Source organism: Moschus berezovskii, chromosome 26 (assembly GCF_049115385.1).
Source record: "Moschus berezovskii isolate FMDL1 chromosome 26, NW_MosBer_1.0, whole genome shotgun sequence".
Taxonomy (NCBI): Eukaryota; Metazoa; Chordata; class Mammalia; order Artiodactyla; family Moschidae; genus Moschus; species Moschus berezovskii.
The window spans coordinates 7,965,765-7,991,981 of record NC_142485.1 but is presented as its reverse complement, the minus strand read 5'-3'; the positions used below and the strand labels follow the sequence as shown (position 1 = coordinate 7,991,981).

Genomic DNA, 26,217 nt, shown 5'->3' with positions numbered 1-26,217 from the left:
AAGAGATTTTCTGGACCTCATCTGGGGTCATCAGATTTCACCCACTCAAAGGTTTTGCTCAGATTTGGGTAATTAGTATAAATTTTGCTAGTTTCTAGTTCTCTGATTCTTTACTTGGTAGATATGTTAGCACATTATGAAATGGATCTGCATATTATTTTACTTGTAAATAAAAATGTTGGGGAGAAAATAATAAGCTGGGAATGTAAGTATAAAAGTACAATTTAAATAAATCAGGACTTCCCTGGCTGTCCAGTACTTAAGATTCCAACCTTCTGAGGCAGGGGTCATGGGTTCAATCCTTGGCCAGGGATAACAACACACATGCCTCCTGGCATAGTCAAATTTTTTGTTTAATGTAAAAATAATAATAATTTTATAAAATAAAATGAGTAAATGTATTTTTCAATATACATTCCTTGGGACTTATTCCACTTTTGCACTTTAGAAGCTGTGGAATTTGAAGGTATTTTGAGTTCATAAAAGTCAGTAAGAAGTCCTGTATTTGCACTTTCACAGAAGAGAAAACAATTCTTTGTTAAAGTGTAAATAGGCTCAGGAAATTGGCAAAAATAAAACAGACTCTCACGCCTCCACACACACCTCCTCAGCTGCCCCTTGAGGTTACGGCCTTACACATAACAGAGTGCTCGAGGAGCCTTGGCCTTTGAGGTATAGGGACTTTTCACTTTCTTGAGATTTTGGAAACAAGAAGTCATTTCAGATGAAGAGAACAAGATTAGACATGAAGGGAAGAAACTGTCTTCCTCGGGCTTCAGCTGTACTTTGGAAATGACCTCCAGCAAAGCGAGGCCCCTGGAATCACGGTCTGGTGAGCACCTCCAGATCAAGACAGAACCGACACCTAAAAAATCCCCAAACAGAGTGAAAGAAACTTACAGGGGGAGGGACAGAGTGCCCCGCTGACATTTAAAAGAACCTGCTGGGAACTTGGGTTCCCATGTCACAGAACTAACAGGGGTTGTTAACATGGTTTCATTGCATGAATTTGCAATGGGTTGTCATAGCTCTTATCCGTTTACATTTCTGAACCTTTCTAAATTAGCAAAGTGGGTATCATTATGACTGTTTCCAGAGACAGAAGAGTCTGCTTCATCTGGCTAGAACCAGCTTTCCCCAGCTGGAGCCTTGTCTGCACATCTGCTGCTGCTGCTGCTAAGTCGCTTCAGTCGTGTCCAACTCTGTGCGACCCCATAGACGGAAGCCCACAAGGCTCCCCTGTCCCTGGGATTCTCCAGGCAAGAACACTGGAGTGGGTTGCCATTTCCTGCTCCAATCCGTTCAGTTCAGTCGCTCAGTCATGTCCGACTCTTTGCGACCCCATGAATCACAGCACGCCAGGCCTCCCTGTCCATCACCAACTCCCAGAGTTCACTCAAACTCATGTCCATCGAGTCGGTGATGCCATCCAGTCATCTCATTCTCTGTCGTCCCCGTCTCCTCCCACTCCCAATCCCTCCTACCATCAGACTCTTTTCTAGTGAGTCAACTCGTTGCATGAGGTGGCCAAAGTATTGCAGTTTCAGCTTTAGCATCAGTCCTTCCAATGAACACCCAGGATTGATCTCCTTTAGAATGGACTGGTTGGATCTCCTTGCAGTCCAAGGGACTCTCAAGAGTCTTCTCCAGCACCACAGTTCAAAAGCATCAATTCTTCGGCGATCAGCTTTCTTCACAGTCCAACTCTCACATCCATACATGACCACGGGAAAAACCATAGCCTTGACTAGACGGACCTTTGTTGGCAAAGTAATGTCTCTGCTTTTTAATATACTATCAAGGTTGGTCATAACTTTCCTTCCAAGGAGTAAGCATCTTTTAATTTCATGGCTGCAATCAGCATCTGCAGTGATTTTGGAGCCCAAAAAAATAAAGTCTGACACTGTTTCCACTGTTTTTCCATCTATTTCCCATGAAGTGATGGGACCAGATGCCATGATCTTTGTTTTCTGAATGTTGAGCTTCAAGCCAACCTTTTCACTCTCCTCTTTCACTTTCATCAAGAGGCTTTTGAGTTCCTCTTCACTTTCTGCCATAAGGGTAGTGTCATCTGCATATCTGAGGTTATTGATATTTCTCCCAGCAATCTTGATTCCAGCTTGTGCTTCTTCCAGCCCAGCGTTCCTCATGATGTACTCTGCATATAAGTTAAATAAGCAAGGTGACAATATACAACCTTGACGTACTCCTTTTCCTATTTGGAACCAGTCTGTTGTTCCATGTCCAGTTCTAACTGTTGCTTCCTGACCTGCATACAGGTTTCTCAAGAGGCAGGTCAGGTGGTCTGGGATTCCCATCTCTTTCAGAATGTTCCACAGTTTATTGTGATCCACACAGTCAAAGGCTTTGGCATAGTCAATGAAGCAGAAATAGATGTTTTTCTGAAACTCTCTTGCTTTCTCCATGATCCAGCGGATGTTGGCAATTTGATCTCTGGTGCCTCTGCCTTTTCTAAAACCTGCTTGAACATCTGGAAGTTCACGGTTCACATATTGCTGAAGCCTGGCTTGGAGAATTTTGAGCATGACTTTACTAGCCTGTGAGATGAGTGCAACTGTGCGGTAGTTTGAGCATTCTTCGGCATTGCCTTTCTTTGGGATTGGAATGAAGACTGACCTTTTCCAGTCCTGTGGCCACTGCTGAGTTTTCCAAATTTGCTGGCATATTGAGTGCAGCACTTTCACAGCATCATCTTTCAAGACTTGAAATAGCTCAACTGGAATTCCATCACCTCCACTAGCTTTGTTCGTTGTGATGCTCTCTAAGGCCCACTTGACTTCACATTCCAAGATGTCTGGCTCTAGGTCAGTGATCACGTTATCGTGACTATTTTGGTCGTGAAGATCTTTTTTGTACAATTCTTCTGTGTATTCTTGCCACCTCTTCTTAATATCTTCTGCTTCTGTTAGGTCCATACCATTTCTGTCCTTTATCGAGCCCATCTTTGCATGAAATGTTCCCTTAGAATCTCTAATTTTCTTGAAGAGATCTCTTGTTTTTTCTATTCTGTTGTTTTCCTCTATTTCTTTGCACTGATCGCTGAGGAAGGCTTTCTTATCTCTCCTTGCTATTCTTTGGAACTCTGCATTCAGATGCTTATATCTTTCCTTTTCTCCTTTGCTTTTCGCTTCTCTTCTTTTCACAGCTATTTATAAGGCCTCCTCAGACAGCCATTTTGCTTTTTTGCATTTCTTTTCCATGGGGATGGTCTTGGTCCCTGTCTCCTGTACAATGTCATGAACCTCCATCCAGAGTTCATCAGGCACTCTATCTATCAGATCTAGTCCCTTAAATCTATTTCTCACTTCCACTGTATAATCATAAGGGATTTGATTTAGGTCATATCTGAATGGTCTAGTGGTTTTCCCTACTTTCTTCAATTTCAGTCTGAATTTGGCAATAAGGAGTTCATGATCTGAGCCACAGTCAGCTCCTGGTCTTGTTTTTGCTAACTGTATAGAGCTTCTCCATCTTTGGCTGCAAAGAATATAATCAATCTGATTTCGGTGTTGACCATCTGGTGATGTCCATGTGTATAGTCTTCTCTTGTGTTGTTGGAAGAGGGTGTTTGCTATGACCAGTGCGTTCTCTTGACAAAACTCTATTAGCCTTTGCCCTGCTTCATTCCGTGCTCCAAGGCCAAATTTGCCTGTTACTCCAGGTGTTTCTTGAGTAGCCTTGCGTAAAACATCCAGCCCTATTTCTAAATTAGAGGAATATCCAAAGTAGAAGAAACCACTGAGAACATGATGAAGCTATGAACCCACTCACACAGATTGGGTTTGGAGTGGGACTGTCACAATAGGCATTAGCCAACAAGGGCTATGTCATGGTACAAACAGCATGGGAGCAAAAAAGATAGGAGAATCTCTAGCCTGGTGGCAGGCAGGGAAGGCTGCATGGAAGAGGAGGCATTGGAGCTCCACCACGATGTTACTTTTATACTTCCTTTTTTATTTTTAGCTTTTTAAGTGTAAAAGAGTAAAGGAAAGGACTAAAGGAAACAGATGGAAAAAGAAGATAAAACTGACATAAAAAAAGCTAGCACTAGTGTTTTACACAGATCTGTCTCAGGGCAGCCAACAACAATGTTAAGATTTATTGGGCATGTTAAGTGCCCAGTCTGTTACACGTCTCATGGGAATGAATGCATTCAATTTTCACAGCCACCTTCCAAGGTTTATTATGATTCCCACTTTGCAGACGAGAAGACTGAGGATTGGAGGACTGGAGTGACTTGTCTCAGGCGACACACTAGCAAGTGCAGTCTGGTATAAAGAAATCACTTCCTTCCTCAGACTTGAGGAGCTGTTGGGAGACACCCGGCCGTCCTCTCAGGGCTCTCCCTGCAAGGTCTAGCTCCTAATCCTGGCCTTCGAAGGCTTTGGTTCCTTAACCTCTGGGACCTCCAGTGAAGCCGTTCTAGAAAGGCATTGAGGAGAGAATGAAACTGGGAGTCACCCCGTTGATTCCACAGGGTTTATTGAGAACCTAGGCAATCTGCTAGATTCAGGATGTACAGAGCATAAGACACAACCCTGCCTTCAAGGAGAGGACCTGGCGTTAGCTGTGTAAAAATAACCTCCGTAATATGATAGACACCGTAAGTAAAGTATATACATAAGACCCTGAGTCATTACAATAAGGACAGTGAAATGGGGACAAATCATGGAAGGCTTCCAAGGGGAGGAGACATTCCGGTGGGAGCTTGCAGGATCAGTAGAGGTTCCCTGATCCATAAAGGTGGAGAAATTGTGACCCACCTGAATAGGTTTCCCAAAAACATGACTTCCCAAAGCTCTCACACCAGAGCAAAGCTATAAGAAACTCTTTCCAATCACCTCTGTCTACCTCAGTAAAAATAAAGACAAAAGTGACCAAACTTCTCTCTTTTCTCTTTGCCCTCTCAGACACTGAAAAATGCTCCTTAGTTCATTTCCATGGAGAGAATAAAATTCTGCCTGCTTGGTTCTAAAGCAGGTTTCCTTCAGCATACCCAAGTGAGGTGATTGGTCTTTTGTTTTTTTTTTTTTTACCCCGATTCCTCTGCTCTATCTTCTATTTCCTTCATCTTGTCTGGTATATTTAGACATTTCTCTTCTATCCTCCCAACCGCAGACCTTTACAGGCACAAATTTAGTGACATCCTGAGAAAGTCCTCTATGGAGAGCTATTTTTGTGTTATTGATTTTATTTTGCAAACTTGTTTATCTTCATACTTCCAGAGAGTAATCTAAACCCTGCAGCTCATAAATAGATATCTTAACACCGACTCACTACAACTCTGTGACAAGGTCTTCACCGCCCCAGCTGCTCAGATTCCACTTTGTCTTTGTCAAGGGTAGGAAAACCGCATTGCAAACACCTAAAGGGGATGGAAGACAAAACCATGCCTTCCTCACTGACAGGAGGGTTGGCCCTTTGCCTGGATGTTACCCTGTGAATAATCACTCTGACGACAGACGTCAAGTGTATTCACTCAACTAGCGCTTCTTGAGCTCCTACTATGTGCCAGGGCCATATAGGGCACTGGGCCTCAACTCTGGGGGCAAAGTCCATGAGTCAGAAGGTTCTGAGCGGCCAGGTGTTACTATCATTGAACGTGCGCTGCTGTCCCAGACCCACGGCAACTCCAGGGACACAAAGCTCCCTGAGTCTTACAGGGACAGCACCTTGGACCGATGTGGTTTCTCCAACAGCTGATTCCTGTTCATTTAATCAGTTCAGTTCAGTTCAGTCGCTAAGTCGTGTCCGACTCTTTGCGACCCCATGAGCTGCAGCACGCCAGGCCTCCTTGTCCATCACCAACTCCCGGAGCCCACCCAAACTCATGTCCATTGAGTCGGTGATGCCACCCAACCATCTCATCCTCTGTCGTCCCCTTCTCCTATTTATTTGGCTTATGCCAGGTCTTAAATTGTGGCTGTGGGATCTAGTTCCCTGTCCAGAGATTGAACCTGGGCCCCCTGCATTGAAAGCACAGAGTCTTAGCCACTGCACCACCAGGGAAGTCCCTGAATTCCTGTTTTAGATCACAGTAAGTTCAGAAACATGAAGGCCTCATTGGGTGGATCCCTGCAGCTGGTTTTGGAGGAGAAAACCAAGAAGCCAGCTGTTTTTTTTTAAACAAACCGCAAGGAGATCCAACCAGCCCATTCTAAAGGAGATCAATCCTGGGTGTTCATTGGAAGGACTGATGCTAAAGCTGAAACTCCAATACTTTGGCCACCTCATGCGAAGAGTTGACTCACTGGAAAAGACTCTGATGCTGGGAGGGATTGGGGGCAGGAGGAGAAGGGGACGACAGAGAATGAGATGGCTGGATGGCATCACCGACTCGATGGACGTGAGTTTGAGTGAACTCCGGGAGTTGGTGATGGACAGGGAGGCCTGGCGTGCTGTGATTCATGGGGTCACGGAGAGTCGGACATGACTGAGCGACTGAACTGAACTGAATTGAAGGAAAGGCTGGCCTTGCTGTGAGGTCCGGGCCATCTCCCCAAAGCCTCGTTCTCTTCCACAACCTGCAACAGCACCTATACTTCTAGAGATTTACCTTAAACCTCTGCCACCATCTTCTCTCCTTCCTTTTCCATAGCCTCACTCTGACCTTAGCAGAGGAGGCCCTGCCATGTGGTCTTCTGGTTCACGTGGACCCTGAGTAAGAGTCACGTGTGTCAGGGATCCAGAGTCTTGCTGTATAAACTTGGCAGGTCATCTCCTTTCTGACCCTCAGTCTCTTCATTTATGACACAGGGCAATACCCGGCTGCAGTGTCGCTGGGTGGTTAAAAGGCATCATGTGTGTGCATGTGCCTCCTCTGAGGTCTGGCAGGTAGTGGGAACTCAATAAATGTCATTTCCTGGTGCCCTCTTCATAGACTTTCTCATCTTTAATGACAAATCCATTTCTTGGCCTTGACAACTCAGATATAATGGGAATATGGTGGTGGTTTAGTCGCTAAGTTGTGTCCAACTCTTTTGACCCCGTGGACTGTAGTCTGCCAGGCTCCTCTGTCTGTGGGATTCTCCAGGCAAGAATACTGGAGTGGGTTGCCGTGCCCTCCTCCAGGGGATCTTCCCAACCCAGGGATTGAAACTGCATTGTAGGCAGATTCTTTACCAACTGAGCTATGAGGGATGAACCTGGGTCTTCTGCATTGCAGGCAGATTCTTTACCAACTGAGCTATGAGGGACGCCCCAATGGGAATATGAGATATATAATATGTCATGTTGCTGTCTTTAAGATTAAAATGAATCAACAATAATTTCATTAATTTAGATTTTTTTTTTTTGCTATATTACATGGCTTGAGGGATCTTTGTTCCCCAAACAAGGATCGAACCCAGATCCATGGCAGTAAAAGTGTCAAGTCCTAACCACTGGTTCTCCAGGCAATTTCCGATATTAATTTAATTTTAAGAATTTCACACTTGACTTTGGGGTAATTGAAAATCTCAGGGGTGTCCCAGAGGTTGCTGATCAAGGCACCAGCAGGGAATATTTGTTTCTTACTATCTTTTGGTCTTGGGATTAATAATCATTAATTTTTATAATAATAATTTTTCTAATTATTAAGAATCATTAGAAGACTTCATTTATTATTTTAAAAAGTTATGACAGTTTCTTTTTTAAGTCTTATGATTTAGGTTTAAATGAAATTTGGTTCTGAATTGTTCTGTAGCTTGACATTTATGAATGATATTTCAGGTAATATATGTAAGAAAATTTTAAGGGAATATATATGAAATGGATTTGAAGTTGCACTTTTTGGAATTATGAAAGCTAGACTGGGAGTCGGAGAAGGCAATGGCAAGCCACTCCAGTACTATTGCCTAGAAAATCCCATGGATGGAGGAGCCTGGTAGGCTGCAGTCCATGGGGTCGCTAAGGGTCGGACACGACTGAGCGACTTCACTTTCACTTTTCTCTTTCCACTTTCACACATTGGAGAAGGAAATGGCAACCCACTCCAGTGTTCTTGTCTGGAGAATCCCAGGGACGGGGGAGCCTGGTGGGCTTCCGTCTATGGGGTCACACAGAGTCGGACACAACTGAAGTGACTTAGCAGCAGCAGCAGCAGCAGACTGGGAGTACTTTTCTACTTTTTTCTCAGTCCAAGATTAACTTTGGTATTTGGCCCTGACCTACCCTGTGCTCCCCTGTTCCTATAATAATAACAAGCTCTCAAGCCCAGGGCTGCTGCAAAGTGGAGCTGATGTTTGTACAGAGCTTTGAGAATCTTGGCGGGGACATGTTGTGTGAACACTGGATACTGTTTCTAATCTCCTGCTTTAGAAAGGCAGACACAGGAGGTTAATCTCCAACCCCAGGGTTTCAGAGAGAGAAGGGAAATGACCAGAAAGCCTCACAGCTCCTTAGAGAGCAGGACAGAGGATTTGGGCTCTGAATCCTCATCCTGATTCAGCTGACTTTAGCACGAGCAATGATGCTGTGGGATGGGGCTCAGCCAGCATCGTGGTGGACCACGTCCTGCTGGAAATTTGGTGAGCCCCTCTGATGGCACGTTGGCGGGGACAGCATCTCTAATTCCCCAGGTCTGACCTCAGAAGGACACTGAGGTTGTAAGGAATGTCTCTCCAGTCCTGCAAAGGAGCATAACCAGTGAAGGTGGAACTCTTAATTCGAGGTTCAGTGCATTCTTTCTGTCTCTCGGGTACCCCCAAGAGAGTCCCACTGACCCCTGTTCTCTACTGGTCAAGAATGCACCCTGAATCCACTGGAGCTGACTTTATATCCTCCTCAGGAGTCAGACATGGCGCTCACTCATCCATCCACTCACATCTGCTCTTCACCCGGAACAGCATCCCCAGTAGCCCTGCTCCCTCCCCCATGGTACCCACTGCCCCTTCCTGCCCTCTGTCTCAGCTACGGTGTCATCCAATCAGAACCTTCTTCCCTGTCCACTCAATGTCCCCCATCTTCTCACCCAAACCGCCCCCTTCGTGGCAGTGAGCACAGGGTGATGGTTGGCCTGTTCGTTCATGGGTTCTAGAATCTTCCCTGGTGGCTCAGTTAGATAGAGTCTCCCTGCAGTGCGGGAGACCCAGGTTTGATCCCTGGGTCGGGAAGATCCCCCGGAGAAGGGAATGGCAACCCATTCCAGCAGTCTTGCCTGAAAAATCCCATGGACGGAGGAGCCTGGTGGGGCCCTAGTCCATGGGGTCGCCAAGAGTCGAACACAGCTGAACAACTGATACACACACTCCCCACTAGGAGTTCCCACAGAAAGGAGTGTGAGTCTGTCTGGGGGGCAGAAGAGGACTGAACGTTCTATCACAGGTTCGGTGAGAGGCAGCCCCGGGTAGGAGGACAAGGTGGCCCTGCTCAGAGCTGGTATAAGCCTCACATATTTGTGGGATGGATTAATTTCCCCCAAATATCAAGCTTCCTGAAGCACGGCCTCTGGATTCCCTCGGGCCACAGCTGTCCATCCTGCTGCTGGAGGTGAGACGAGCAAGACAAATCTTTCCAACGGAACAGTCTCTCCCCTGGGGCTTGGCCCATTTCCCTGAGCACAGTCTGCACAGCTGCTGTGTGTTTGTGGAGATTTGCCGCCAGAATCTGAGCTCCCCACCTTCTTCCTGGGCTGCCTAGCTGGGCTTCGATAAAAGGTGACCAGTTCCTGTAGAAGACAGAAGACTGAATTCCAGAAGCAGGCGATTGATTTGGAGATCTTTAGGTTCCAAGCGGGGACACTGTGGGTTTGGACTCACTAGCGCTGTGCTCATTTAACACTGATATTAAAGACGGAGTCAGAGTGTAAGAGACCAGTTCTAGTCAGTCTGCCCAAACGTGTGTCTGTCCCCAAGGCTTATCGCCTGTGTACCTGCTGCTTGCTCCCTTTGCTGTTGCTGGTCAGTCACGAAGTCGTGTCCAATGCCTTGCGACCCCATAGACTGTAGCACACCAGGCTTCCCTGTCCTTCACCATCTCCCTGGGTTCACTCAAGCTCATGTCCATTGAGTTGGTGATACCAACCATCTCCAACCATCTCATCCTCTGTTACCCCCTTCTCCTTTTGCCTTCAATCTTTCCCAGCCTTATCTTTCCCAGCTTTCGGGTCTTTTCCACTGAGTCGGCTCTTGACATCAGGTGCCCAAAGTATTGAAACTTCAACTTCATCTTCAATCCTTCCAATGAATACTCAGCATTGATTTCCTTTAGGTTTGCCTGGTTGGATCTCCTTGCAGTCCAAGGGACTCTTCTCCAGCACCACAGTTCAAAAGCATCAATTTTTTGGCGCTCGACCTTCTTTATTGTCTAATTCTCACATCCATACATGACTACTGGAAAAACCATAGTTTTGACTGTATGGACCTTTGTCAGCAAAGTGACGTCTCTGCTTTTTTAATATGCTGTCTAGGTTTATCATAGCTTTCTTTCCAAGGAGAAAGTGTCTTTTAAGTGGATGCACTCACCATCCACAGTGATTTTGGAGCCCAAGAAAATAAAATCTGTCACTGTTTCCACTGGTATTCCCTGCTTAAGCTCTATTTTATATGCAAAAATATACTTTTCATATATATAAAGAACTAAAACTTTGGTCATTAGAAACAAACAACCTGATTAAAGAATATGCAGAGGATTTAACAACTACTTCACCAAAGAAAATGTATGGATGACAAATAAGCACATGAAGAAAAGCTCAGTGTCATTTAGTCATTAGGAAAATTAGCAAAACCATAATGAGATACTACTTTGCAACTATTATAATATAAACATTTCAGTGTGACTGCACCCAGTACTGGAGATGATGCCAGACAGCTGAATGCTCATGCATTGCTAGTGGGAACAGAAAATGATCCAACCACTCTGGTGTCATATAAAGTTAAACATGCACTCACCATATGACCCTGCCATCCACTCCAAGGTATTTATCCAAGAGAAAAGAAAATGTTTTTCACCCCCAAACCTACAAAATTTTTATAGTCATTAAAAATTGGAACGAATCCAAATATTTTACCTGGTAAATGGATTTTAAAAATTGTGGTATATCCCTACAATGGGATACTTCTCACTAATAAAAAATAAACAACCTACCTAGAATCCAAAAATGTATTTCAATAGGTAAAAGAAGTCAGGATGGAAAGGCCATCGACTGTGATTCCATTCCCTGGCATTCTGGGAAAGGCAACATTACAGGATCAGAAAACAGAGCGGTGGTTGCCAGGGACGGGGGAGGTGGGAGGGTTGATTACAAAGCGCAGCCTAAGGAAAATTGCGGGCAGTGAGCTGTTCTGGTATCTTAATGGTGATCATGATAATCCAACTGTTTGACTATAGAACTGGACACAAAAGAGTGAATTTTATTATATGTAAATATTTTAAATGTTAAAAGGGAAAAACAAACCAAAAATGCTGCTCTGGGTTCCCTTCAACATTTCTGAGATTCAGACTTGCTGCTGATAGTAGAAGTCTTCTTGGGTTAGTCACTCAGTTGTGTTCAACTCTCTGAGACCCCATGGACTGCCACCCACCAGGCTCCTCCGTCTATGGAATTCTCCAGGCAAGAATACTGGAGTGGGTGGCAAGTCTCCTTAGCAGGAGACAAATTATTCATAGGAAGGAAATTGGATTTGCTTTTCAAAGTGGGCAGAGGAAGAGGAAGGAAGAGAGAAGCTTGTGAGTACCGAGCAAGCATTGGTCTGAGCTCTTGAACTGTCAGTCTTCATATGCATGGTTTTCCATAAGTAGTCATGCAGTTCTTTTTTAATCCTTTAGAGTGTAGCTTTCTAAAGTCCCTATCTTTTTAAATTTGGCTTTCAAGGGTCAAGCCTCACAAATATTGTCTAAGAGAGACGGTGTCTCATCTGGAGTGTATCATTCCATCCTTTTCCAGGCATCATGCATATTTCAATATCGTACCATCTAGTGAATCGTCCATCTGCCGACTCCTGATTTTTTAATGACAAAGTTGGCATCACTGGGCTCCAGGGAGCCTCATACTGGGCACACCCTCCTGACTTTCTGAAATGTCATTTAATATTATCCTGCATTATTCCTCAACTGTCCACATGACAGATGGTGGGATAATTCACTTTCAGGTCAGATCTCATAAGATTCTGGATTCCAAATCTTTTTAAGTCCACTTCTACTGCAATTGGGTCATCCATACATCATCCTTTTGACCTTCATAATCCAATCAATTAATGGTTTTGTTAATCTGGATCCATCAGCCCCTGTAAACCATGCTAAATGATTTCACTCTATTATGAGGAAAAATATGCAAGCTAACAACATTTAGCAATATAATTTAAAACTGGATTTGGTGCTTCACAGAATAAGAACAGATTAGAATGTAAAAGGAAATTCTTGGAAAATATTTTTCAATTGGATGAAACTTATAATGTCCTCAAGAGTAGTCAGCAGATACTGGATATTTCACATTAGCATACTGTGTGGATCTTTGTCCAAGACTCTTGATTGATATTCAAAATAATTTACATCCATTTTCATGAGATAACAATATCACTGGATGGACCAACTCCCCAAGAATAAACTGAGTTAGAGCTGTCTTTGCTTTGCTTTTGTTTCTTCAGAGAAAATAGGCTGAAAACAAATAGGTCACAAATCAGTGAAGTTTGTTGCTGAGCCTCTATCATTTGTGAGGTAGTCATGGCAATGTTGGAATTCCCAGGCTGGACAGGTGTGAGAGTCTAGACCATCAAACGCCAGGCTGGCTCGGGCTATACCTTCAACTGCCCTGAGTCACAGACCAGGGTCAGAGGCCTAAAGCAGATGAATTTCTCTTCTAAAATAAAACGTGAGATTCACAAATTAACATAAACTTGAAGATTCCAAACTCGAACTGAATTTCCAGAATAAAACTATTCTGAAATAATTTTATTAACTTATATTAATTTCCACACAGGAATGGACAGACCACAAGCTACGCTGGAATCCGGATGAATACGGTGGGATTCATTCGATTAAAGTTCCATCAGAATCTCTCTGGCTTCCTGACATAGTTCTCTTTGAAAAGTAAGTATCACAGAAGAAAAGTCCGCTAGTCCCATGAGGAAGGGAAATAGAAAAGCCCCGATTGTGCCAAAGTAATTAAGAGAAAGGTACAACTTTGATGAGAGAATTGTTCCTTTCGGAAATCTTGTTTGATGCTGTGATAGGAAAAGAAGAAAATACAAATAGGACAGCGGTGGGGGTGGGGGGTGGGATGAAAACAAAAGACTGCTAATCTGAGTGAACCATCCCTCCACAGCGCCGACGGCCGGTTCGAAGGCTCGCTGATGACCAAGGCTGTGGTCAAATCGGACGGGACCGTGGTGTGGACGCCTCCCGCCAGCTACAAGAGCTCCTGCACCATGGACGTCACCTTCTTCCCGTTCGACCGGCAGAACTGCTCCATGAAGTTCGGGTCCTGGACGTACGACGGGACCATGGTGGACCTCGTCCTCACGGACGAGCACGTGGACCAGAAGGACTTCTTCGACAACGGCGAGTGGGAGATCCTGCACGCCAAGGGCGCGGCCGGCGGCCGCAGGGACGGCGCCTACTGGTACCCGTTCATCAGCTTCTCCTTCGTGCTGCGCCGCCTGCCCCTGTTCTACACGCTCTTCCTCATCGCCCCGTGTCTGGGGCTGTCCTTCCTGACCGTGCTGGTCTTCTACCTGCCTTCCGACGAGGGCGAGAAGCTGTCCTTGTCCACCTGTGTCCTGGTCTCCCTGACGGTCTTCCTCCTGGTGATCGAGGAGATCATCCCGTCCTCCTCCAAGGTCATCCCGCTCATCGGGGAGTACCTCCTGTTCATCATGGTCTTCGTCACCGTGTCCATCGTCGTCACCGTGTTTGTCATCAACGTCCACCACAGGTCTTCCTCAACCTACCACCCCATGGCCCCCTGGGTGAAGCGGCTCTTTCTGCAAACCCTTCCTAAGTTGCTCTGCATGAAGGACCACGTGGATCGCTACTCTCTCCCAGGTAAAGAGGCGAGGAGACCCGTCCCGAGAGCTCAGGTCCTCGAAAGAAAGAAACAAAAGCAGATGAGTGATGGAGAGAAAGTTCTGGTTGCTTTCCTGGAAAAGGCGGCGGAGTCCATCAGATACATTTCCAGCCACGTGAAGAAGGAGCATTTCATCAGCCAGGTGAGGGAACGGTTGGGAGCGCCGACTGAGATTTTTAATGTTTCAAACGTGACCTTAGCAGCTACCTGCTTGACATCATGTAACTTCACACAAGCCCTGACACAGAATAGGGACTTCAGTGTGAATCTTCAGGGAGACCTTCACAAAAAAGAATGAGCAGAAGAGAAGCAACTCTAGATTAAGCACAACTCCTTCTCATTAGATGTGATTCTATTTAAATAATTCAATTCTACATTGAAGTTGTTTGTCCAGGTCTCTGGTCATTTATCTCTCATTTTTTATGGGATGATGGATATCTCTGTTCAGAATATTTGGAAATCAGAAAACAGAAAGAATCAAGCTTTATCTTAATACAAAAACATGATGTAACAGCAAGTATTTAGTTCACAGATTCAGTTTTTAAGATGTGGAAGGGATATGGATTTAAGACTCAAAACAGTCCTGCTTGCAGATGCTACTCATGTTCCACTCGCTTGAGAAAAGCTACTTAACCTGAACTTGTTTTCTTAACCTCCCTTGAAGGGAGGAATTACAGATAACAAGTACAAAATATGTGCCCAGCACACATGGTCTCATGATGTGCAGACAACAAACGTTAATCCTCATCTTTCTTCTTTCCATCCCTCCCTCCTGTAAATGGTCCTTCCCTTGTGGAAGGAAAATATTATTTGATATATAAATACTCAGCTCAAATGCTTGTCTGTTGCTTAAAAAGAGTTAATATTTATACCAGTTTATACAGTTCCATTATTTTACTCTAAAATCAGTGAAAATTAGTGCCAACAACCTAATGCCATAAACAAACTTAAGAAAGAATAGGTTTTTCAAGAAACATCCTCTGTATTTTATATGGGCACTGCCTAGTACCTCGTCTCTCTTACAATTTGTTGTTTTTTAAATCCATTGAAAAAAATTTTTTTAAAGCACTGGGGAAAAAATGCTGCTAGGGAAGAAGCATTTCAGCTATTCTTAAGGTTTTTTATTTCTTTATTTACATCTTTTAGAAATTCTAGCACAAAGATTTAAGCAGTTTTTAATAGACTTCCCTGGTGATCCAGTGGTTAAGCTTTCTAAAGCAGGGGATGTGGGTTTGATCCCTGGTCAGACAGCTAAGATCCCACATGCCTTGTGGTCAAAATAAAAAAATAAATAAACACCGAAGCAATGTCGTAACAAATTAAAAAAGACTTTAATAATGAGTCACATCAAAACTAAAATATTTTTTAAATTTTTAAAATAAGTAGCTTTTTAAAAAATTATAAAAATAACATTGTTGGCATAAGGAATTTGGAAAATAAGAAGCATTTAAGATGATTCACATCACTAATAATCCCCCACTTAAGGCTGACACTTTTTAAAATTAAATGTGCTTCTTTTTAATTGAAGGATAACTGCTTTACAATATTGGGCTGGTTTCTGCCATCCATCAGCATGAACCAGCGCAGGTATACATATGTCCCGTCCCTCTTGAACCTCCCTCCCGCCCCATCGCACAGCTCCACATTGTCACAGAGCTCCAGGTGTGAGGTCCTGCATCATACGGTAAATTTCCACGCTGTCTAATTATGCATACGGCAGTGTATATGTTTCAATGCTACTCTCTCAACGCATGCCACCCTCTCCTTCCCCACTGTGTCCGCAGGTCTGTTCTCTATGCCTGCGTTTCCATTAAAGTGAAGTGAAAGTTGCTCAGTCGTGTCTGACTCTTTGCAGCCCCATTTACTATAGAGTCCATGGGATTCTCCAGGCCAGAATACTGGAGTGGGTAGCCTTTCCCATCTCCAGGGGATCTTCCCAACCCAGGGATTGAACCCAGGTATCCCGCATTGCAGGTGGATTCTTTACCAACTGAGCCGCAAGGGACTTCTCCATTGCTGCCCTGAAAATAGGTTCATCAGTACCAGCTTTTAGATTTCCATACATATGCGTTAATACATGTTATTTGCTGCTGCTGCTAAGTCGCTTCAGTCGTGTCTGACTCTGTGCAACCCCATAGATGGCAGCCCACCAGGCTCCGCCGTCCCTGGGATTCTCCAGGCAAGAACACTGGAGTGGGGTACCATTTCCTTCTCCAGTGCGTGAAAGGGAAAAGTGAAAGTGAAGTCGCTCAGTCGTGTCCGACTGAGCAACCTCATGGACTACAGCCTACCAGGCTCCTCTGTCCATGGGATTTTCCAGGCAAGAGTACTGGAGTGGGGTGCCATTGCCTTCTCCCATATGTTATTTGACACTTAACACTTTCATCTTCTTCATGGTTTTCCCTAAGGTTTTATTTCTAAACCTCTGGGTGCACAATATTTTCCAGTTCCTCACCAGCATCTATGTTCCTTCTAGAACAGCAGGCACCCTGCTCAGCACTGTCTTTACCAAATCCCCAGGTAGTAGAAATGGGACCTTTATTTTCCCTTGAAAGACCTCTGGCCTGGTCTCTGAGGCTCCCCCAGCCTGCAGCTTGTCCTGGTCTGACCTGGTGCTCCCAGGCTGCAGACCAGCCTCCCAGCCTCCCAGCCTCCCTTCCTCCGGAGGGACTGGGTCTCCTCTGTCCCTCACCACTTGCTGTCATCTCCTCCAGGAGTGTCCCCCTTAGCCCTACCCAGCTGTGGAGTGGGGGGGAAAGAGGTCACTGAAATAAGTGACCCCCAAAATCCTTAATTTATAAATTTGTGCTGTATTTCCTGTGTCATATCAGGAAGCATCGCAGTAGGAGATGCTGGCTTTTTATTTGGGTAAAAATCAGGCTTTTTCCGTTTTAGTCAGTACCATTTACAACAGCATCAGTGATTCTGTTGTTTCTATTTTACGTCCTCGATGTTGATGAAAGCATCCCCGTGAACTTGAGTTAGGCTCCCTTTGCTTGGGCACCAACAGTGAGGTCCCAGGAAGCCGATGTTTCGGGGGAGGTGTCAGGTGCATTCGGAAAACTGCAGGGCTGTGATCTGAATAGGATTCCTTTGAAGTCCCTGAACTCAGAACAGCCGAGCAGCATCCTGAATGGAAGGTGTCTTTTTCTCTTCGGCAGGTGGTGCAAGACTGGAAGTTCGTGGCTCAAGTTCTCGACCGGATCTTCCTGTGGCTCTTTCTGATCGCATCTGTCACCGGCTCGGTTCTGATTTTCACCCCTGCTTTGAAGATGTGGCTACACAGTTACTATTAGGAGCAGGTCTCCAGAGCGCTCTAACACACGCCCCTAAAGACAGAATCACACCTTAGAGCTGACATCCAGCCCCCATGTGTATACAGCATGCAAACGCACGTGCTCATCAGGAGGCCCCGAGGGTGGACAGTGTCTTGTGTCACAGCGAGGCTGAACCTCGGTTGCCATGACAGCGAGTTGGCGGTCCATTAAGCAGACCCTCCTCAGACCCCGGCTTTGGCTTCCGCAGATGTTCAGGGAGAAATTGTGAGTCCGGGCCTGAGATCATGAGCCTGCAACACACAAGGACGGTTGCTGTGTTTCACCAAGAACTCTAGGAAAGGGAAGACTCCAGCACTGGCTGGTGTCCTTGCTGGTTTTGCCCGGCTGCCAGCTGGCGCTGGCATTGTAGCCATTGCTTCTGTAGCCATGTGCCTGCCTGCGGGTGAGTCGTTTGGGGCCTCACACTGGTACCAGGGCACCCCTGGGCGATGCACACCTGTCGTTACGAAGACTCCAGGAAGACTGGTGACTCAAGTCCCCCCAAACCTGGCATTCGTTCCACATGGTCTGGCTCGAATGTGGTCCACCTCTAAGCCAGGTTCCTCGTGGCTCTTTCATAGACTCACGATGGTGTTCAGGCGGTCACGCCAGAGGCTGCTGTGCATTGGGACTTGCTGTAAGGCCATAGCAAAATAACTTGCAGTAGAAACAGTGTCATCAGCTGCCAGGAGGGCAGTCATTATACCCATTCTCTTTTCCTAGAAAACTGAAATTCTGAACGTGCGCTGATGATGGTTTGTTTAATGTCCCCTCATCTAATCTAATCCATTTCAGCAGCATCCTCTGGGCTGCTCACCCAGTTTTTTCCCTTCCCCCTCCCCTCTCCGCTTCTTCTTCCTCTGAGAACACTTCAGTCCTACTCTCTTAGCAAATTTCAGCTATACAAAGCAGTGTTATCAACAATGGTCACCGTGTTTTATTTTAGATCCTCTGATCTTATTCATCTTATAACCCAAAGTGTGTACCCTTTTACCAACCTCGCCCCATTTCCCTGCCCCCTAGCCCCTGGCAACCACTTCCCTTCTCTCTGTTTCCAAGAATTCAAGTTTTTTTTTTTTCTTCTAGATTCCACATATGAATGAGATCATTAGTATTGTCTTTCCCTGTCTGCCTTATTTCAAAGCAGCATGTCCTCTGGGCTCATCTATATTGTGGCAAACGACAGGATTTCCTTCTTTTTATGGCTGAATATGTATGCGTATGTATCACGTTGGCTTTATCCATTAATCTGTGGACAGACAGACAAGTAAGTTGTTCCATGTCTTGGGTGTTGTCAATAATGCTGCAATGAACATGCGGGTACAGATATCACTTCGAGAGAATTGTTTCGTCTCCAGGAGTGGGGTTGCTGGAATGTACTGTCCTCATTTCTTGAGGAACCTCGATACTGTTTTCCATAGACGCTGCACCAATTTACGTTCCCACCAGGTGTGCCCAAGGAGTCTCCTGTCTCCACGTTGCCGTCAACATTTGCTGTCTCTTGTCTTCCTATGACACCATCCTAATAAGCACAAGGTGACCCCTCAAGGTGGTTTCTCTTTTTTTTTTTGATGTTATTTATTTGGCTGCATTGGGTCTTAATTGTGGCATGCAGGGTCTTCATTGCCTCGTGTGAGGTCTTTCATTGCGACTCACGGACCCTCTAGTTGTGGTGGACAGGCTCAGTACTTGCTTGCGGTATGTAGAATCTTTGTTCCCTGACCAGGGATCAGACCCGCCTCCCCTGCGTTGCAAGGTGGATTCTTAACACTCGACAACCAGGGAAGTCCCCTCGCTGTGGTTTTGATTTGCGTTTCCCTGACGCTGAGCACCGTTCATCTGCCTGCTGGCCATCAGATTGTCGTCTTTGGAAACATCTCTTCAGATCCTTGACCCATTTTTATTTATTTATTTTTTAACTTATTTATTTTCATTGGAGGCTAATTACTTTACAATACTGTATTGGTTTTGCCATACATTGACATGAATCCACCCCAGGTGTACATGTGTTCCCCATCTTGAAACCCCCTCCCACCTCCCTCCCCATCCCATCCCTCTGGGTCATCCCCGTGCACCAGCCCTGAGCATCCTGTATCATGCGGCGAACCTGGACCCATTTTTAAGCTGGGTTGTTTGCTTTTTTGCCACTGAGATGGTCCTTGCATATTTTGAATAGAAACCTCTTACTGAATGTATATTTTGCAAACGTTTTCTCCCCTTCTATAGGTTGCCTTTTCATACTGGTGGCCCCCTTTGCTGTGCAGCCCCACTTGTTCATCGTGCTTCTACTGCCTTTGCTTTGGTGGCAAATCCAAAAAAAAAAAACCACCCCCCAGACCCTTCCCATTCCATTTGCCTGGTCCTGCCCTCTGAGAGCGCTCATCCCCTCCACGCCACCCTGACTCTGAGACTCATGGGAGAGGCTCACAGACTTTTTTCTCACAGATGCCAAATCCTGGATTTTAGCTTGAAATAGCTGTTCTCCTTTCCCAGTTCTAAATCCAAATCCTTCTCTGGATTATTGTGTGCAGGGCATGTTATAAACTCTTATAAACTCTTTGCAGCTGGCACTTAAAAAATCCAATTTAATTATTGAAACTTTTTGCGCAAATTTTTACCACTGCTATGTTGAACCTTATTTATGCCATTTTGTTTGTGTTTTCTGTATGATGTTTTCTTATTCTTTTTTTGTTTTTTTGCTCCTTTTCAGCCTTGACTGAATTTCTGTTCCTTTTTCTTCTCTAATGATTGAAAGGTATGCACCCTTTTCTAGTAATCTATTAATAAACATATTTGAACTTGTTTTTTTTCACCAGTGTTGAGAATTTTGACACCTGTCCACTACAGTCTAAACAAAACCAGATACTAAATCTCTTTCACCTCCCCCCTTTCCTTATCACCTTTCATGTTTCCTCTAAAGCAGTCAGAATTTAACTCATTATTCATATTCTATATTATGTGTCTCTTTCTTCTGAATAATGTCTTGACAACACATTTAATCCACAACCCCACTGGTGGTGGTTTAGTCACTAAGTCATGTCTAACCAACTCTTGTAACCCCATTGACTGCAGCCTGCCAGACTCCTCTGTCCATGGGATTCTCTAGGCAAGAATACTGGATTTGGTTACCATTTCCTTCTCCAGGGGATATTCCCCACCCAGGGATCAAACCCAGGTCTCCTGCATTGCAGGCAGATTCTTTACCAACTGAGCTGCAAGGGAAGCCCAACCCCATTATAAACAATTAATTGTATTATTCATTTCTTGGTTCACCACTTTTTTTTAATCTTAAATTTTCTCACTTTTCTAATCCTGTTTTTCCTGATGCATTTCATTTCAGAGGACTCCCTCTCCAAGCCATTTTTATAGGAAGTTTTGAGTGTCTTAGCCTTTCTGAATCTTCCCTTGTCTTGGCACTCGGTAAATAATGTCTTTCTTCAACTCATACAAATATTCTTGTCTTCCCTCTTTTATTATTTCCTATCTTCCATTCTCCTTCCCCTTTCTTTCTGAAATTTCTAATAGAAGGATCTTGGTATTCCTAGATGTCTTATTAACTCTTCTCTCATACTTTTTATTCAAACTCTTTACATTGTCAGCTTGAGGTTGTAGCTGACTCATTTGCTTTACTGTCATGATGTCTTCTATTTAGCTCACCTACCCAGGTAGGGGATTGGTTTGTAGATAAATCATGTATTTGTTTTCTAAGAACTCTATCGTTCTTTCGGATGTCACAGCCTCTGGACTGTCTTAAGGACACCAGTTAGAGTTACTTTAAAGTCTCCTTCTGTTGTGTACATTAACAGTTTTTCTTCAGGGGTTAAGTTTGCTGATTCTTGATGCTTTTCTGTGGTCATTTAACTCAAATATTTGGAGTTTTTAAGTTGCTTATTCACCTGACAGTAAAAGCAGTTTCTCATTACAGGAAGTCTGGCCCCAGTCACTTTTCTTTACCATCTTTTGTGCAAGCAAGCATTTCTCTAAGGTGTGAGAACAGCTCATCCGCTGCATTTGGGATACCCCTTCCTTCATGGTGGCCGGAAGTGATTACAGGCACTGCCCTAGCCCTCTGATCCAGTGAATACTCTAGTTTTTCATGTGTCAAAAGGACCACGCCAGTAAGGACAGCCTACGGAAGCCACTGTGAGAGTGGACAACCCCAGCAGTAGCTCCTCCAGCCTTCACTCGTCTCCCTCACACAGAATCTTAGGAGCATTGTGGGGGGTTTGCTAGAAAAAAAAATTGTAATTTATTTGGCAGTCACAATTCTCCTGCATGGAACCACAACTTCCATTGCTCTGTTAGGTTTGACCGTAAATCCCATCTCGTCTGTCCTATGCCCTTCAGCCGTCCCTACCAGTCCAGGCTATGAAAGCACCTCAGCCATCTTTGCAGTACCCCTATGCATTCATGTTCATTTCACACGTCTTCCGAAATATCAGTGGGATATGGAGGACAAAAAAGAAGAAGAAAAGGAAAGAACCACATTGGCCAGCCTTAAAAGGAACTCTTGTCTAAATCCAAATCCCTGTAGATGGGTCCAATTGTCCATGGCAACTGGACACTGAAAGATCACCCAAGTGGTATCATACCATGAGAAGAGTGGGGCCTCTTTGAAGGACTGAATGACCTTGACTTTGCTGCCTGGTGGGTGGTGGACGTGAATGTTGACTAGAAAGATGGTTCCGTTGGGAATAGAATTGCGAATTTCCCAGCAAGAGAAAGTAAGGTGTGTCTTGACGTTCATGACCCCTCAGTGTTCAGACGTGGCAGGAGAACCCCCTGCACTCTCTCGGGGGCTCTGCAGATCTGCTCTGTCAGTCTTTTGGATCTTTGTGAAGTCTCCAAACTGCTGTTCCTGCCTCAAGGCATTCACCATCCTGTTCACACCAGCTAGCCCTTCTCCTTCACTCCCAGTGTCTCCTTCCCTGTGCCCTCGATCCCGCCTCCTGAAAATGGTTCCTTTAGTTACCCTCCTGTGTTGTACAGTTTCCTTTCCTGCCAGGTGCCCAGATCTGCTCTGTTCTGAGCAGAGAACCACAGTGAACAGAAATGACAGAATTTTTTCAAATAGCCTCGATTGTGTTTTTAGATTTATTCCACTCGAATCACTCTCAAAGCAATTATAAACTTCAAAACAAATCACATTTATGTATTTTGGGTGTTTAAATAATGTTCAACATGATCATGCACTTGTTTTCAATAGATATAAAATTTTATTCCACAAAATTGTATTTTTATGTGCTTCCTGCACACATCAGCGTACATTGGGGCTCCTGGTATGATCCACGTATTTGTCACTTTTCTGCACATTTTGCTGGATTTTTAAAGGGAGGTAACATGACAAAGTAGAAACTAGGGCACTAGAAATCTTGGGTTCTTGACCAGCCTTAGGTGAGACACTTGCCCTCTCTGGAGTTTAGTTTCCTGGTTAATAGCACGAGGTTATGACTCATGACCTTTGAAGACCTCTCCTGCTCCCAAATTCTATACTTTAGAGATTAAATACTGGACCTTTAACAATTTTCAAACCACACAAATTCTAGTTGCAATTTTGTTCCTTTGGGAAAATGTAATTGGCTCTATCGCTGCTTTAGGACAGGATTTGCAGGAATACATTGTGATGAAAATCAAGAATTCCCAGCCTTAGTCCCTAATGGGATGGTCGACTCAAAGGGCAAGTCACTGTTCTTCATTTTATTGAGAACACTGTTGACTGAATTCATTATTTAACTTGATTTAGTTCATTTAGTGTGCTGGGTAAATAACAGTACTGATCTTGGAAAGATGCGTTTAGATTTGAATTCAGTTTTAAATTATGAAAAATGTCACACAGAACGCTTTCCAAAGCAAGCCTCTTTCTGACCATACACAAACACGGCAAAGGTCAGGCATTGCTGTGTGTACGTGAAGCTTAAGGCTCATCACAGCTAAACTGGGAGGTGATGATGGTCTCAAACGTGGGGAAGGATAAACATTTATATGGCATGATAATCCTAAGGAAGTCGCTGCAGAAGGTAACTGTAAAGCAAAGAAATTTTACTTTCAAATGTGTAGCAAGACCAAATGAACAAAACGTTCCAGCTGATTCCAGCAAGTGGACGTTTGGAGACCTGCAGAGCTTTCTATCTCACACGTTCATGTGTGTGAGCATGCAGGACACACGTGCGGGCACACACAGGTAAGAGCACACGGAGAGCCCTTGGTCACTCTCATCCTTCAGCTCTCTGCTCACAACCCCTCCTCATGACATCGTCACAAAACACACAGCCCGCCCACCCCCAGCTCCTGACTCTGAGAGTCTGTGGCGTTTTCAGCCTCTGATATACAGCTTAGAACATAATTGTTCTCTATTGCTTTATTCTGTGAATTTTATTTCCTCAGCTAAACCATAGCATATCCTCTGTTCCATCCCCAGTGGCTTCTAATAGAGTTGAGTATGTGATCATGGCTTAATTAATATTTTAAGAACTAGCTTGTCTAAAGTAGGATTCAACCCATAGAGCTATGCCTTTTAAGTCTTTTAATTTCTTTCTTGTCACTGACTTCTTAAAAGGAGTAGATCAGTTTCCCCCAAGAATGTCTCATTTTTATGATTTGTCTGGTGACTTGCTTCTGGTATCAGTTAGCTTTTCCCTCTGTGTCCCGTATTTCCTGTAAATAGGAAGTTACAACTATAATCTAGCTAAATATTGTTGGCAGAAAACATCACAGTTGTGTGTAGTTCCTATTTACCATATAAGGGGATAGGCTATCCAGCTGTCTTATCATTCATGTTAAAACTAATGCCTGGATTAAGGTGATCTGTCCACCTTAATCTACTGGTAATTTTAGAAGTATAGCCTGTGGCCATAACACCCAGAAAGGTTACAAAGACTCTTACCTGTGACCTTGGTCCCTTTAAAAATGGTCTCTAACCAGCTACATTAGAACACTATAATTTTCAAAGAGTAATATCTTTATGCTGAGGTAGGTTTGTTTTTTTTTTAGTGTAATCATTTTTTCTTGGAAGCACCTACTATTATGTACCAAAATGAACTTGTTTAACTAGTAGCCATGGTGACTGCCACTTATATTTAACCTGACATACATTCCTTCTTTGCAATAAGACTTTCTATTCAATATGTCAATAAAAGACTTCAGTTCAGTTCATTTCAGTCATGTCCAACTCTTTGAGACCCCATGAATCACAGCACGCCAGGCCTCCCTGTCCATCACCAACTCCCGGAGTTCACTCAAACTCATGTCCATCGAGTCGGTGATGCCATCCAGCCATCTCATTCTCTGTCGTCCCCTTCTACTCCAGCCCCCAATCCTTCCCAGCATCAGAGTCTTTTCCAGTGAGTCAACCCTTCGCATGAGGTGGCCAAAGTATTGCAGTTTCAGCTTTAGCATCAGTCCTTCCAATGAACACCCAGGATCGATCTCCTTTAGAATGGACTGGTTGGATCTCCTTGCAGTCCAAGGGACTCTCAAGAGTCTTCTCCAGCACCACAGTTCAAAAGCATCAATTCTTCGGCGATCAGCTTTCTTCACAGTCCAACTCTCACATCCATACATGACCACAGGAAAAACCATAGCCTTGAGTCAGACGGACCTTGGTTGGCAAAGTAATGTCTCTGCTTTTTAATATACTATCTAGGTTGGTCATAACTTTCCTTCCAAGGAGCAAGCGTCTTATAATTTCATGGCTGCAATCAGCATCCACAGTGATTTTGGAGCCCCCCAAAATAAAGTCTGACACTGTTTCCACTGTTTCCCCATCGATTTCCCATGAAGTGATGGGACCAGATGCCATGATCTTAGTTTTCTGAATGTTGAGCTTCAAGCCAACCTTTTCACTCTCCTCTTTCACTTTCATCAAGAGGCTTTTAGTTCCTCTTCACTTTCTGCCATAAGGGTGGTGTCATCTGCATATCTGAGGTTATTGATATTTCTCCCGGCAATCTTGACTCCAGCTTGTGCTTCTTCCAGCCCAGCGTTCCTCATGATGTACTCTGCATATAAGTTAAACAAGCAAGATGACAATATACTACCTTGATGTACTCCTTTTCCTATAGTGAAAATAAAAGTAACATTATTTCTTTGTTTCACGGACGATCTTAATGTTAGGCAAACCAAAAGCAGCAATACATCCACTGGTTCGCATTGCTTACCTCTGGGCAGAGTCATCTGGGATTAGATGCGCCCCTGAAGGCTTGGGGGTGGTCCCCGCCCAGGCAGAAGAATTAGGAATCCACAGGGAGGTTAGCAGGAAGAGGATGCATTGTGAAAACTGACTTGGGCCTCCTCTAAACAGCACTGTGAGCAAAGGTGTGGTGGTTATGGAGAGTGTGAAGTGGTAGTGGTGTGTGTGGAGTGTGGTCAGTGTAGGGGGGTGGTATGCGGTCAGTGTGGTGTGCGTGGTATGTGGTCTTTGGTGGGGGGTGGTGAGTGGTGCAGGTCGTGTGTGTGGAGTGTGCTGGGGGTAGTGAGTGGTGTGTGTGATGCCCGTGGTGTGTGGTGGGGGTGGTGGGGGTGATGTGGTGACTAGGGTATGTGTGGTGAGTATGGAGTGAGTGTGTGCGGTGTGTGTGTGTGTAAGGGGTACAATAGCAGCTCTGGCTGAGAATCGCTAGCTGCACCAAAGTGTTCAGATAATAGTTTCCAAGTCAAAAGCGGGCTGGGCAAGGGGAGATGCCCCTTCCTCATCTCCCTGTCCCCCCACTGCACCCAAGAGGCACACCGCAGGCCTCCGGACGTCGGACTGGTGGGCAGCCTATGCAGACACTCTCCAGGCTCCTGGTTGGTGCGCCGAGGTCCCGAGTCCACCTCTTGCGCCCCCCAGGGCCCTTCCCTGCCCCGGACTCTGTTCTTCCTGCCTGACCACCCCCGACAGCAGGGATCAAGCCCTGGTGT

General features: G+C 44.8%; 1 protein-coding gene across 1 annotated transcript in view; it reads left to right on the top strand.

The window, feature by feature from the left end:
* Window positions 1–25,334, top strand: part of CHRNB3 (cholinergic receptor nicotinic beta 3 subunit) — a 35,273-nt gene extending 9,939 nt beyond the window's left edge. Inside the window, exons 4-6 of the mRNA XM_055416671.2 lie at window positions 12,917–13,026; window positions 13,262–14,144; window positions 17,164–25,334. Of these exons, the coding sequence (XP_055272646.2) occupies window positions 12,917–13,026; window positions 13,262–14,144; window positions 17,164–17,298 (1,128 nt within the window). The 3' untranslated portion in view covers window positions 17,299–25,334. The remainder of the gene's footprint in view (window positions 1–12,916; window positions 13,027–13,261; window positions 14,145–17,163) is intronic.
* Window positions 25,335–26,217: the final 883 nt, after the last annotated feature.